The following is a 16,020-nucleotide window of genomic DNA, read 5'->3' as shown; positions in this document are numbered from 1 at the left end:
TGTGATCTAAATCAATGTCAACAATAATGTAAATTTATAATTGCTATTGATATGCATTTGTATATATATATATATATATATATATATATATATATATATATATATATATATATATATATATATATATATATAAATATGTGTGTGTGCTTATTTCTTTTTCTCCCCGTCCTTTGAAAGCAATGCGTCTTGGGGAGCGCTTTGAGTTCCCCCAGCGTGGGTCGGAGCCCCGCGGCCAAGCACTATTTCCGGTATTGAAAGACTCAAAAACACATACTCTGAGGTATTTACAGTGCATTATTCTGCTATTAAAAAGTTTTATTTCAAAACCTGTGCTATTGTTACCTTCTTAGATCCTCCCGCACCGTTCGGCTCATTGGGCGGCAAGCTGTTTCCTCAAAAATCTATCACTAGCAATGTCTGAAGCCTCTTCTCACCTGCTCTTAGGACTTCTAAGAATGTGTGGCGTGAAGTTGTACTAAGATGTCTCTGATTGCGATTTCCTCGTAATAGATTCTATGTCATTGCAACTCTTATTATGCGTAATTCATTTTGTTGGAATACATGTCCCGCAAACTTCATGCGACGCTCTGTCACAACCTTACCAAAGGGTCGACTCCAAGTTTGGCATAGCATTTCCGTAATTGAGACCTGATCTCTATAACTGACTCCTAAAATACGTCTTAGCTGTCGGTGCGTAGATTATGGCATTCTAGCACCAATGTGTATTAAGTGCACTATTTTTGAACGCACTTTCTTTTTGTTGCCTTGCTTGTAAGTTAATGGAGTGTTTTTGTTCTGCTGGTGTAACGTTTGTTGAGATTTTTCTGTGTTCCCCTGTTTAGGGTGAGTATCTAAGGCATAACTGCGTTTCGCAGTTGTTTCGATGCCATAGTGATAGTCTACTAGACCTTTCTAGTTTGTCTTTACTTTGTCTTTACAGGGAGTTAGCTTGGGATTGGAAGTCTACGCTGGTGACTAAAGACAGCAGTGTCAGAGTGTGTTGTGTTTTCGAACATTAATGTGTACGTTGTGGGACAGCAAGGGGTAGAATTATTATTTAATTAATAAATTCACAGTATTAAAATGTTCAATGTCATTACTCCATTAGTTTGTCATCATACTTATATTTATATCATTAAATATTTACATTGTTACCAGTGAGTCAGTTATTTATTGTAAGCACGAAGGTGCCTGGTTAAATGTCAGGGGCCCGGGCAAACGAGCTAAGGCCTTAACATAACCCTGACAGTTGGGGGCTCGAGTCCGGCTGTGACTACCAGTCACAGAACTATAATTTCAATCATTATATAAGTTTTAGTTACTTGATTATGTAGCAGCAGTGTCTACAATCTAATAATTGTTTACATAGTATTGCATCACAATCTACTGTACTAATATTGAATTGTGTACCATTGGCAACGATGTATATCGAAAGTAGCAGATAAATACAATAAATACATCCTTTGTGATATAAGTGATATAACACTATAACTATACTGTACTATATACTATATAACTATTGTATTGCAAGATTGAAACGCATTTGTATTTTCTTGTTTTCTATATTGTGCTTCACCTTCGAACGAGTGTCTTCTCGCTCCCGGCAACAAGCGAACGTGAGTGTAAAGTGGATGTTGGTAACTACTGAAGTCTGAGGCTACTAGTATTGTGTTGGATTGTCCTGTGGCAACTATATTTCGACGCTGTGGCCTGAGTGAGGCACTTTCCTCCGACGTGGGATACTGCACAGATAGGTTTCTTTCTTTGCCATTTAACCGCAGGCTCTAGGCTTTAGTTGATCTCTTGTACAATTAGTAGAATTTTTTTGGTTCCCATATTGTATATAATTTAAATATAATACAGCCAAGTAGTGTACATTGTATTTACCATGGAAACTAGGTTGACAATTACTGCCCAGTTTATAAGTGATGGTCGTTCTCTGGGGTACGAAGGTGAAAGGTTAGAGAGGTATGTGGCTGAGCAGAAAGAGGACTATGAAAAAGCCAAGAAAGAGGACTTTGAACGAGAAAAGGCTAGATTTGAGAGAGAGGAAAGATTGAAGGCAGAGGAGAAGGCCAGATTTGAACGTGAGGAGAAGGCCAAGCGTGAGGAACACGAGAGGTGGAAAGAAAGAGATGCCAGGGAGGAACTCAAGAGGAAAGAGGAGATGGAACTAGAAAGAATGAAGGAAAAGTCAGCAACAGCGGCTGTGACGGCAACACAGGCAGAGGTGCGGCCTAGAAATGTTTTAGATAAACTTGACAAGAGCTTCCAGGGAATGAAGGAAGACGATGACCTGATGGCATATTTAACACACTTTGAGGCCGTCGCAACAAGATGCAAGATCGATAGAAAGGAATGGTCATTGCTCTTGTCCTATAAACTAACTACCTTTCTAAGAAACTGTATGCTGCGGGACAGTCTGTTTTTGAATGAAAATTATGAGGAAGTGAGGGCTGTATTACTGCGACATGCGGATATAAACGCGGAAACCTGCCGCAAGAGGTTCCACCGGGTGAAACCACGACAGAACGATTTTAGGGGTTTTGTCACCGAGCTGCGAAACGCGTTGGACAATTGGTTGAAAATGGCTGAAGTAGGCAAGACTGTGGAAGAAGTGAAAGAGTTGCTGGTAAAAGATAGGATACTTGAGAATGTGTCAGGAGATGTGTACAAGCAACTGATAATAAGTAAGAAAGGCACAGTTGATGATATGATTGATGTTATTGAAGGGTTTAAGGTCGCTAGTGGGGGTGTGTCGCTTGCGAAGGAAGACAGTGTGTATGTTGCGGCAGCGTGTGATGAGCCTGGGATGAATACAAATCCAGTTGCTGAAAGAAACGTGGTTATTTGCTTTAATTGTAATAGGAGTTGTCACAAATCGGCAGAATGTCCTCAGCGTTCGTCCATGATTAATTCTGTTCCTGATGTTGATGATAGACCTAGGACATCATCTGCGACGTTTTCTAATCAGCAAGGACCCAGTAGAAATGTTTCAATAGGGCGTTATCAGAGACAGTTTGATGGTAGTGGTCGTAGAATCCGAGGTAACAGTTTTGTGAGACAAAGTTATGTTACACCTAATTACAGGAGCAGTAGAACTGGGGGCAATGGGGTGTACCAAAATAGAACCAGTTTCACAAATAGAGATCAAGGTCCACCAGTAAGGTATAGGTGACTGAGTAGTCCTCGTAATGTTCAAAATTGTGGAAATTGTACTTTAGGGAAAGGAGATGAGTATTTTTCCCCATGTAAGAGAGAAACTTTTTCATATGTTGATAAGTCATTACGTGATAAGTCTGTGGGTAAGCTGAAGTTTGAAAAGGGAAGAGTAAATGGGATAAGTGTGTCTGTTTTGAAAGATTCTGGTTCGAGTGTTATAGGAATTAGAAGTTCATTAGTTGGTGAGAAAGACATGACTCCTGGTACTTACAAATTAAAGCTTGTCGATGGGACAGTCAGGGATTACCCATTGGCGTGTGTAAGTATTGAGTCGGATTACATTGTTGGGAAATATGTGGTTGCTTGTTTTAAAGATCCTGTTGCAGATTTGATTCTTGGGAATGTTGATATTAATGTGAGTCAGGAGTTTGATTGCGCAGCAGTAACTAGGTCAGCGAAAGATAGAGAGAATGATAGTGACGCAGTAAATGAGTGTGGAATATTGCAAGATTGTCGTGATGTTTTAGGTACGAGTGATGATTTTTTACGTGAACAGCTGAGTGATCCGTCTTTGAAAGATCTATGGGAGCGACATGTGGACAATTGTGTAGATAATAAAAAGAATGGAAGTGTGGAATATAAAGTGTTTGATAGACTATTGTACAGAGTGTTTAGGGGAGAGTTTGGTGAGGAAGAAAGACAGTTAGTTGTACCCTCAGCTAAGAGAGAAATTGTGTTGAAAACTGCTCATGAGAGTATGTTAGCAGGGCATTTGTCATTAAGAAAGACTAAAAGTAAAAACTACAAATATTTTTTCTGGCAAGGTTTAGATAGAGACATAAAAGAGTTTGTAAGGTCGTGTGATATTTGTCAGAAAGCTAGAGTGCCGCGTCGTTGTGACAGAGTGGAGCTAGGCCAAATGAATGTTGTTACCAATCCGTTTTACAAAGTTGCTACAGATATTATTGGGCCATTGGAGATAACTGACAATAAGAATAGGTATATTTTGACAGTGGTAGATGTCGCTACCAGATGGCCAGAAGCGATACCTTTGAGGAATATAAATACAGAAACAGTTATTGAGGCACTAACTAATATTTTTTGTAGAATAGGGCTACCTATAGAAATATTAAGTGATCAAGGCCCCCAGTTTACTTCCGAATTGTACAAACAGGTGTGCGAATTTTTCTCAGTTAAACCCGTGCACTCCACTATATACCACCCCAGCTCTAATGGTATGATAGAAAGGCTCAATTCTACTTTAAAATCCTTTTTAAGGAAAGTATGTCAGGATAGCCCTCATGATTGGGACCGGAAAGTTAGTGCAGCATTGTTCGCCTACCGAGAGGTACCTAATGAGACAACGGGGTTGTCGCCATTTGAGCTTGTCTATGGGAGACAAATGAGAGGCCCACTGGCTATTTTGAAGCAAGTATTTGTAAATGCTGAAGAAGAAACTGAATATAAGAATGTGTTCACTTATTTAGTGGACTTAAAACAAAGATTATCAGAGGTGACTACTATTGCTAAATCTAACAGCGATGCAAACAAAAAGAAGTACAAGATGCAATATGACAAATATTCGTCTAGACGAGACATTAATGAGGGTGACTGTGTTTTAGTCCTCAAGCCACACAGAGACAATAAGCTGTCCGTGTTTTGGCAAGGCCCGTATAAGGTTGTGAATAAAATATCAAAGTTCAATTACGTTGTTGAGAAAGAAAATAAGATAAAGGTGTATCACATAAACCGACTCATGAAATATCACTGTAGGGTAAAGGAAGTAAGCAATTCAAACGTTGAAACTGAGGATACAAATGAACTTTTATCAGCTAACATGGTATCAGTTGTGGGGGAAGAAGACGTTGATGAGCAGGATGGGGAGAATGAAGATGTAATGGCTAACATCCCAACGCTAGAGATTAGGTCGGAAGAGATGAGTGGCGGGAATGTGTTGACGCAGGTCAAAATTAATCCCGATTTGAATGCTATACAAAAGAAGCAAGTTGATGACATTTTGAGTGAATTTAAAGACATAATATCTGATATTCCTGGTAGAGCCAAGGTCGAAGAGTTTAAAATTAAATTGGTTGATACGAAACCTGTGACTTTAAAACCATATGCGGTACCTATCCACTTAAGAGATAAAGTTAAGCAAGAGATTGACAGCATGTTGGATTTGGGAATTATAGGGCCAACAGACTCTCCCTATGCAGCGCCCGTTGTTATAATAAAAAAGAAAGACGGAACTTTGCGACCTTGTATTGATTTTAGAAAATTAAATAATGTTACTGAAATACCCGCTGAGGTAATTCCCGAACAAGAAGATTTGTTCAACATACTATATAAAGCTAGGTACTTTACGTTACTGGATCTGACTAAGGGTTACTGGCAAATTCCAATTTGCGAAACAAGCAAACCATTTACAGCATTTAGAGTTTTGGGAGAACATTATATGTTCCATTATTTACCCTTTGGATTAAGCGGTGCTCCTAATCACTTTAACAAGATTGTTAAGCGCATGTTAAGAGGTTTAGAAAATGTATTGTTTTATTTCGATGACATTTGTATTTTCAGTGAGGATTGGGACAGACACATTGAAAGTGTTCGTAATGTATTTAGTGCTTTAAGAAAGAATGGATTTACATTAAAACCCGCCAAATTGGAGGTGGGCTTTACTAATGTAAAATTTCTAGGTCATAGTGTCGGACAGGGAGTTGTCAAACCTGATCATAGTAATGTGAAAAAGATTTTGGAATTTAAGACTCCAAGTACAAAAAAGGAACTTCGTGGTTTGATTGGGTTAATTAACTACTACAGTAGGTTTATACCAAAACACGCGGATTTAGTTTTTCCTTTTACGGAATTATTACGTCGTGGAAAATCCATGAGAGTCGACTGGAGCTGTGAGTGTGCGGAGGCATTGAAGAGAGTACAGGCCTGTCTGTGTAAGTATCCTATTCTTCGATTGCCTGATTTTTCTCTACCGTTTTATCTCCAGACTGATGCCTCAGACAAAGGGATCTCTGGCATTCTTAGCCAGTGTGTGAATGGTATGTTGCATCCTATAAAATTTGTGAGCCGTAAGTTGTTGCCTCGGGAGCAGAAGTATTCTATCATTGAACGGGAAGGATTGGCCATTGTATATGCAATAAAAAAATTGGACAGGTATCTGGCCGGGAAAAAAATTCATCTCCAGACTGACCACAAGGCTTTATCTTACCTTAGGAGCACTAACTTTACCAATGCACGTATTACAAGATGGGCGCTGATGTTGCAGGATTATTCCTTTGATGTTGTTCATGTCAAAGGGGAGGACAATCTGCTTGCTGATCTGTGTTCAAGATTGCTATAGACTTTCAAATACGCAGCTACATGAGCTACATACTTATGTATTGTTTTTATACATGTCTTATGCATTTTATGGTTCCAATGTATACATTGTTGTTTGAAAATGTTTGCACTTTATGTTAGATGATATTATGTTGCATTTAGTATTATTGACATTAATTTGCTGATTATGCATTTTAAATTTGATTGTTTGGTAGATTGTGATTTTGTGAATGGTTCATAGTGTAATGTGGATACTTTGGTAAAAAGTGTTATTGGTAATTTTTCTTCTAAGTTGTTATGTTTGGAAGAGTGATGTTAATGCGGATGAATTTTCCTAGATGGATGTGCTTACCTTGTAGCTGCAATGATATCTTCTTACTTTTCTTTCAGTTTGAGGTACGGAAACTGGTCCATACTTTGTAAGAACCAGTTTGGGGGGAGAGGGGGAATGTCGGTGCGTAGATTATGGCATTCTAGCACCAATGTGTATTAAGTGCACTATTTTTGAACGCACTTTCTTTTTGTTGCCTTGCTTGTAAGTTAATGGAGTGTTTTTGTTCTGCTGGTGTAACGTTTGTTGAGATTTTTCTGTGTTCCCCTGTTTAGGGTGAGTATCTAAGGCATAACTGCGTTTCGCAGTTGTTTCGATGCCATAGTGATAGTCTACTAGACCTTTCTAGTTTGTCTTTACTTTGTCTTTACAGGGAGTTAGCTTGGGATTGGAAGTCTACGCTGGTGACTAAAGACAGCAGTGTCAGAGTGTGTTGTGTTTTCGAACATTAATGTGTACGTTGTGGGACAGCAAGGGGTAGAATTATTATTTAATTAATAAATTCACAGTATTAAAATGTTCAATGTCATTACTCCATTAGTTTGTCATCATACTTATATTTATATCATTAAATATTTACATTGTTACCAGTGAGTCAGTTATTTATTGTAAGCACGAAGGTGCCTGGTTAAATGTCAGGGGCCCGGGCAAACGAGCTAAGGCCTTAACATAACCCTGACATTAGCCATCTTTGTTTAGCCATATTTAGTCTTTTTCAATTTCGGCTGATGACTATCCACTTCACTTTATTAATGGAGTCTAGCCACTAGTAGAAATTGTGTAACCTCTCTTGGCTACGCTCTTGGAATTAGGTAACTGTAGTTTGCTTTAGATTTTATATCTCAAATGGAAGTTTTATCGTCAAAGTCATCTGTTGTGGGGGTTTTAAACAAATAATCTCTTGAGTTTTTTTTAACCCTATTTAGCTACGCTCATAGAATTCGGTGAGTGTAGTTTGCTTTAGAATAATATTGAAGAGAGGGCTTTCAATCTCAAAATTCTCTATAGGGAGAATTTAAACTCGAAAACATCTGATGTGGTTTAAAACTAAAAAAAAATGTCATCTGGAAGAGAAGATTTAAACTCAATACTTCCCTTTGGCTTGCTAAGCTCAAATAATTTTAGTGTGTAATTTACATTCTTTTTATATTGAAGAGGTATTTTATTGCATCAAATCCCAATAAAAGGGGGGGGGGCGTGTTTAAACTCAAAACCCTCTTTGACTACGCTCATAGCATTTTGAGTGTGTTATTTGCTTTTTTTAATGAAGATGTATTTTTCGCTTCAAATCTCTCTTAAGAGAGATATAAACTTATAACACATTTGGTTACTCTAAAAGATTTTTGAGTGTGTAATTTTGCTTATAATGAAATATTTTTTAGCTTCAAAACCTACTGGAAGGGAGTTTAAATTTAAAACCATGTCAGTTATGCTCAAAGATTTTTTAGTGTGTAATTTGCTTTTTTTATATTGAATAAGTATTTTTTTTAGCTATAAACCCCTCTGAAAGGGGGGGGGGGGTTAAACTCAAAGTTCAAAAGCCCTTTTTGGCTACACTCATAGAATTTGGAGTGTGTAATTTGCTTTTTTTTTTGAAGAGGTATTTTTTAGATTTAAACCCCGCTAAAGGTGGGTTTAAACTGAAACCCCCTTTGGCTACGCTCATAGCATTCTCAGTGTGTAATTTGCTTTTTTTTTAATGAAGAGGAGGGTTTTATAGTAAATTTCGGAGGGGGTTTTAAAATCAAAACCTTCCTTAGCTATGCTCTTGGAGTTTGGGAATTGTCATTTGCATTATTTTTTGTTTGTTTTGTTTTATAGAAATTGCAGAGTCCCAATAAACTATGGACCTGTCTCTTGGTTGTTGGCTGACGAAGATTCATAATCCGTTGTCGCAGTTCAGGTTGTGGTTTCAGTGAGTGTCCTCCAATTACATATCCTAGAAATGAAATGTTCTTGCACCAATCTCCACTTTAGATGGTCTTACGGTTAAACCATTTCTCCTCATTTGAGGTAACAAGTCTTCAGGATTGGGTAATGGTTCCGAATCAAGCACAGCAACTTTGTTAAGCTTCCTCTAGTCAACACATATTCTTACTGCGCCTGATTTTTTTCAAACAAATCCAGGATACATTTTTAATTTTTCAGCGTCACAAGTTACAGCTCCAGCCATCTGGATCTGATCAGCTTCATGAGGGAGCTGTTCACCATGTTGATAGTCTATGCAAAATGACGCATTGTATGGATGTCCAGTCGGTCTTCCCTTGTTGCTGGTTTTAAACTCCTGAATTATGCTTGAACCCATTTCGTCTTAATGGGCTTTTGTTTCTACATTGGGCTGCTAAATGTCCCGTTTTCAAACACTTAAAATATTTTCTTTTTTCACCAACACTTCTTTTCTGCAGACGGTCCTGTCTCCAGTCTAGTTTAAAGCGACTTCTGTTATCATTAGTCTTTGCAGCAAATGCAAACTTGCTAGTTATCAAGTCTTCCTCTCTCTGAATTGTCTGCTCCAGATGTGCAGTAATATATCGTTGACACAACTTGACATCTTTCGGTTTCCTTTCATGTAGAAAAGCCACTAACTGAGGATTGCAAGATGTGAGGATCTTGTCTCTGATGAACAGATCAATGAGACCTTCGAATGTCTTTTCAGTATTAGACAATTCTACCCAACGCATTAAGTATCTTGTAATGTCCTCAACAAATTCATGGAATGGCTTGTTTCTCTCTGGTTTAGCTTTATGAAACTTCTCTCTATACCCATAATCTATTAAGTTGTATCTTTTCATTAATACTTCTTTCACCTTGTCATATTCCTCTAAATATTTCTTAGAAAAGTTGATACAAGCTTGCAGTGCCTTTCCCTGTGACAATGTGTATAGATGACTTCCCCACTGAGTTTTAGGTCTTTCTGTAGCTTGAGCATGCACTTCAAATCTCGCCAAATATGCATCCATTTGATCCACGTTCTCATTAAAAGGTGGCAACTTTGGCTTCCATACAAGTTTTATATGCTCTTTGAGTTCTCCTTTTGTCTCTCTAAGCTCCAACTCTCTGACTCTCAATTTGTGTATTTCTACATCAGCTTCTTTCTCTTTAGTTCTTGCTTCTGCCTCTTTAGTTCTTGGTTCTGCCTCTTAAGCTCTCTCCACCGCCTCTCTTTCTCTCTCTTTAGCTCTTTCAACCGCCTCTCTTTCTATAGCTCTTACTTCTCTCTCTTTAACACGTTCCTCACGCTCTCTGTCTTCTCTTTCTTTCACCCACTCCTGTAGAGCTGTCCCCGACAATCCCATTTCTTTTCCAGCGTCTATTAACTGTGTTAATCTCTCTGCCATTTTGTTTATCTCTCTAGCATACAATTTAAACAACACTAATAGTTTTATCACTATGTTTGGCCTGGTTTCGCCTCGGCTGATTGACTTAGTTTTTTTCCCCGCTTTGCACGTGAGCGCACACACTTCACGACTTCACGGTCTTCTTGGTCCTTGACCTTTTCACAATGGCGAACCGCAGTTCTGCCTAATGTCTTCCAAGACTAAGTCAAGTAAATAGATAAACAAGCCCACAAATATGTCACAGCCTTCCTATTATATTTATAATTATAACTCGATAGAATCAACCTTAGGTCTCGATACGTCTAGGTGTCCCTGGTTCAGTTCTAGTTAACGCGAAATAAAACAATTAAACCACTAGATCAAACACATAAACTTTAATCAGCTTTACTGTATATCACACACGCTGTCTGATCAACCTCTGACAACAAAACACACTTCCGGTCATTCGCGCAGATTGTAAAAATAGATTATACATACACACACACATTCATTCGTGACAATATATAAATATATATATATATATATATAGCAGGTCCGGATTTAACCATTGTGGGGCCCTATGCGAAATGGATCTCGCGGGACCATGTTTGGGTAGGGAAGCGGACAATAAGTGAAATTTAAGAGCTTGTATTAGAAAATAAATTCGTCTATGCATTTTATTCTTTCTTTACTACGTACAGAAATACTTTACGAGCGTTGCGTGTAGCAAAGTCATACAGTATATCAGAATAATTATGTTTCCTACATAGATCACGCTTAATAGCAATAATTACCAAATGTTTCAATCTATCTTTGAGAATTGTTGACCTCAAGGATTAGTTTGAGGCTCATGAAGCTTCTTTTACCAGATTACACAATTACGGCCGTTTTTATTTTTTTGCGCGTAGGATTGGCGTTTTCCATATTGATTGACACCCCAAATTGACAATTTTGTCTATAAATTTTCGTATATTTTGCAATTTCGGGAAATTTCCAGGGGATCCTGGTAAATTGACAGGAGGGCGCTGGAAATCTGTATAAAATTGTTTAATTTAATAATTTATATATCTAAAATTAGCACGGGTTCTATGAAAGTGCGGGGCCCACTGCGGTCGCATATGTTGATTTGAACTAAGGCCGGCCCTGCAATATAGCGGCGTATGCGTACGCCACCGGTCGACTAATATTTAATATTTTCTTACCTTTTTTTTTTCTATTTTTTGTTTGCAGGAGTCACAAACTTGATCTTAGAAATAAAAATAGAAAAAAATATATGCCATACAAATACTTTTATATACTATATCTAGACTGGACATTTTTAACACTACAAAAAAATGTGATTTTTCTTATAAAGTTGGATCAAGGCGTTGTTTTGTAAAGTAGTTAAAAAAAAGATTTTTTTTTTAAATATTAACCTATGTAACATATAATTTTATTTTGGATCTAGATCTAGTAATTAATTATCAAAAAAAAAAAGAGTACTCTCGTCTCATAATTATTATTTTTTTTTTTTTAGATACATAATCTTCTTTATCAATAGACTGAATGCAACACTCAATTGTGATTTGTATTGTGATCAACTCGTTGATCCAACTTACTAAAAATGTTCACGATCGACAGTGGCGTAGCTAGGTTGGGGGGATGAGGGGGGATAATTTGAAGATCCCCCCGGGCCCCCACTTGAGAGGTCCCCCAAACGAGTGTCCGAAATTAGTTTTCAAATAAATTAAATATTACGTAACTGTCATGTAATCCTGCTTTTTACGTTGATAAGTCAGTGACCCTGTTATATGTTTTCCACACAGATTTTTAACTCTTTCCATGCGGGGTTACTCCCAATTTTAAGCAGTAACATCCATAGCTCTGACTAGTGCCGTGTTACTCTCAGAAAGTAACTTGGTATATAGGGTACTGTATTTCATCATCCTTATCATTTAAAAAGAAACCTATTAAGAGCACTGAAAACAAAGGAGACCATGAACGTGTCGAAGAAAAGTATCACGTTTCAGGTTTTAGATGATTCATAGAAAGATACAGCAGTTGAAAAAGTGACAATGTCTCTTGTTTAGAGAAGTAGTGAGGAATAGACTCCAGGGAAATACCTTTTACTACAGTCAGAGAAAACATCTGAAGTAAATGATACAGATAATGAGTCATGTGATGGTCTTCCGAAATCTCTTTCTCCAGACGTGGAAGAAGCTTTAACTAAGTACAAAGACTTAGGATATATCCAGCCTGGATTTTTATCTACGGAACTGCGAGCAAAGATTGTCTTAAACGGTAGCCTATTTTTCAAAAACAAAGATGAAAGGTTATTGTTTCCAGTAGAGTTTACCCCAAATAAATCTAGAAGTTTGACATCATGGTCCACTAGAAAGCTTCCAAAAGGAGAAATTTGCAACTGATCTTGGCTCTTCCTATCTCTAAACTTGGGATGTCTATTTATAATTTTATGTGTACTTTTGTTGAGGCATCATAAAAGACATCTAGTGCATTGAGCAAACCTGGAGTTGGTTTCACCAAATGGAAGAAACCTGAGAGACTGAAAGAACATGAAGAAAGAGTCCACCTCAAGACAAGCTCTTTGGAAGAGGAAGTTAGAAGAAGGAAAAGCTTAACACAAAAGAGATGAACTGTCGAACATGTTTCATGCACAAATTAAAAAAAAAATTAGAGAGATATTCTGAAGCGTGTAGCAGCAGCTATCTATTAAGTACAAAAAAAAGACAAGCTCAAGCTACGTGGTCACAGCGAAAAAATGAATTCAACCAATCCTAAGAACTTCCTTGCATCTTTAAAATTTATTTCAGAATTAGATGAAATTACGAAACAACACTTACATAGAATCGAATATAGGAAGACACATTATTTGTCCCCTAAATTTCAAAATGAGTTGATAAACTTGATGGGCAATAAAGTTAGGGAATCAATTGTTGTGAAAGTCAAGCAAGTTTGTTGCATTTCTCTGATGCTTAATTCCAACGAAGATCTTTCTCATCAAGAACAGTATCCTAATAGTTCGTTACTTGGGTGTTGATAATTTATAAATAAAAGAGTCATTCGTCGGTTACTTTGAAATTTGTAAACCTGACAGACAACATTATGAAGAGATTTTGATAAAAACTCTTAAAGACATTGGACTTAACATTGATCTATGCAGATGTCAAATCTATGATAACGTATCCACATTAAGTGGCCGTATGTCTGGCTTGCAGAAACGTTTCATAGACATAAATCCAACGACAACATTTCTGAACTGTGATAATCACTCACTGAACCTGGCAGCTCTTCATTCTGCTGAGATAGATCCAGAAATCGTAACCTTTTTTAAAATTGTACATGAATTGTAAAACGTTTTATCCAATTCCCTCTCAGAGATGGGTCAAACTAAAAGAAGCAGGAGCCTGGAGTTTAAAAAAGGAGAGTGGTCCGCTAGAGAAGAAGCTACGTCGGCAGTTTCATTGCATCTCGACTAAATCATCAAGCTGTCGGAGAAACTTTCTGAATCAGATACTAAAAGAATGAACACCAGAAGCAATGCACATAATTTTCTTCATAGAGTGGAAAATTGTCAATTTTTTACTTATCTGGAATTCTGGTTAAATCTCAAATCTCTCAGAAAAAACTACAAAACGTTCAAACTGCCCATACTGAAGCTGCTGAAGAAATTAAAACCCTTTCATGTAGACGAAACGAACGAAACTGATCACCCAATCCATCGAGAAAGCAAATAAAGGTTGTGAATGCTATGCAATTCATGTAATCAAAATAAAAAATGCTTAGCATGGCTTTAATGTCAGTGGATTCAACAAATACTAAAACAATATCGATGTAGATGATATTATAGATGCCCTTGCTGCACAGAAAGCACGAGGTGCAGCGATATGAATTGAGATTTGTCATTTATGAAAATAAACAACGGTATTATTCATTAAAAGATTCTTAATGAATATTTATTGTTATTTTTACTAAAATACTGTACCGATTTGAATGTAGGCTTATATATTCATTAAGTACATTATTAATCTCATGTCATGATGTCCAATGTCAAATTGCAAGGGGCCCCCAAAGGGCTCAATCACCCCGGGCCCCCATATCCCTAGCTACGCCCCTGACGATTAATCAATCTAGGATAAGAACTTATTTCCGGTCTCCAGTCTAGTAGTATATATGTCTATGATGTCATATTAGAATTTAAAAAAAGCACTATTAATGTGCAGCGTTTTAGTTTTATAATATTTTGATTATGATGTTGTTGTTTTTTAAAAGAAAATAGCTTTTTTAAAATCTATTTTTAGTAAACGAAATTTTATTGATTATTTTTCTGTGATTTAACGCTCACCCATGCGTTTATAAGTGAAAGTAGCTTTTTTTCTAAAGGTTTTAATACAAAACAAAAATACACACACACACACACACACATCTCTGTTTTATTTTATAGTGCAAGAACGTATATAAGAAACATTTTGCTATATTATTGCTTATTTTATAGTGGTTTATGCATCTGTAACAAATAGGCATGATAAAAGGCTTATGGGTGACAGGTGTAGTGCGTCCTAGGCTGACTCACATAGGGTAAGTACGAATAGTAAGTAAAAGAACTGTAATAACAAGGAGTTATTTGACACTCTTAAAGTGTTAAGAATATTGTTATCAAATCAGGACACAATATTCAAGTTAATACGATAGGAAAAGTAAATCAATCGTAATATTTATTTACAGTGTCAGTATGCTGTCTTAGTATGTTGCGTTATCCATTGTGGTTTAAAAAAATATTAAATCAATAAATTGAATATCATAAAATAAATAAAAAAATAAGGAGTAAGGGGTGTTAAGCTCTGCATTTAGAGATAGCCCAGGTTGTGTCTTTACGGTAACATTTATTTAATCTGATCTATTCATATATCTCTACAAAATGATTAGTTACTGGCTTACTGGGCTATGAAATCTCTCGGTTTGTTTCTTGTAGTTAGAATTTTTAAAGTCATTTCTAATTTCTATACAAACATAGTAAAAAGAAACGAAACCTTCCTTTTTTAGCGTCTTTATGCAATAACCTAGATTATTTTTTTGTTTTAATAATATTTTAATTTGTGTGTTGCTTAGCAAATATGCAGTGGTGTTAGTGGTAGGCCTAAAAGATTGACATTAGCACAAGCTACTCAATTGTTTTTAGCTTTAGAAAGTTCTAGTTCTAGTGATAGTGATAGTGAAGATGATTTGACATATTTGACAGAAAATCATGGTGTAGATGATAACAGTGTGAAGAAGAAAATAGCTAGATATGATGATACTGTGGTTGACTTAGATTCTGACAGTGATAGTGGTAGTGAAACTAACAATGATGGGACTGGTATTATTGCTACAATTCCAGAACAAAATGTTAGACCTAGAACTAGTGGTAATAATGATGGGTGGCAATAGAAGAGGGTTGCTAACAATTGTCCTGTCAGTCCTGCCAATACATTTAAAATGTCCCAGCCTTCTAAAAGAGGATTCAATTCTGAGTTAGATTTGACAAGAGATTCTACACCACTTGATATTTTTACAAGGCTAGTAGATGGTTGTATAATGACGTTTTTAGTTGATAGCATAAATGCTTATGCTAAAATTGTTATTCAAAAACACATTCCTCATACTGTCAGGTCCACTTTTAATAATTGGACAGACAACCGTTGCAGAAATGTACACGTTTTTCGAATTTTTTATATCTATAGGTCTACAAAACAAAAAGTCTGTCAAGGGCTTTTGATCTAATAAAGACATATATTATCAGCCATGGTTTAATACCATGTTTACAAGAGCTAGATTTGAGCTCTTGTTCTTTAACAAGATGCATGTAGGTGAAGTGGTCTCGGTCGGTAAAGATAAAGTTGA

General features: G+C 36.7%; 1 protein-coding gene across 7 annotated transcripts in view; it reads right to left on the bottom strand.

Annotated features, from left to right (window-relative positions):
* LOC106065768 (uncharacterized) overlaps positions 1 to 16,020 on the bottom strand; it is a 65,828-nt gene that overhangs the window by 21,682 nt on the left and 28,126 nt on the right. For all 7 annotated transcript variants that reach the window (XR_008776030.1, XM_056017926.1, XM_056017928.1 and 4 more), the window contains one exon: positions 11,346 to 11,389. Coding sequence is in view for 6 of the 7 variants with exons in the window: in XM_056017926.1 (XP_055873901.1) it covers positions 11,346 to 11,389 (44 nt within the window). In the remaining variant the exon portion in view is untranslated. The remainder of the gene's footprint in view (positions 1 to 11,345; positions 11,390 to 16,020) is intronic.

This window comes from Biomphalaria glabrata, unplaced genomic scaffold, assembly GCF_947242115.1.
Source record: "Biomphalaria glabrata unplaced genomic scaffold, xgBioGlab47.1 scaffold_22, whole genome shotgun sequence".
Lineage (NCBI taxonomy): Eukaryota > Metazoa > Mollusca > Gastropoda > Planorbidae > Biomphalaria > Biomphalaria glabrata.
Note: the sequence above shows the minus strand (reverse complement) of the source record. Positions and strands in the feature narration are given on the sequence as shown.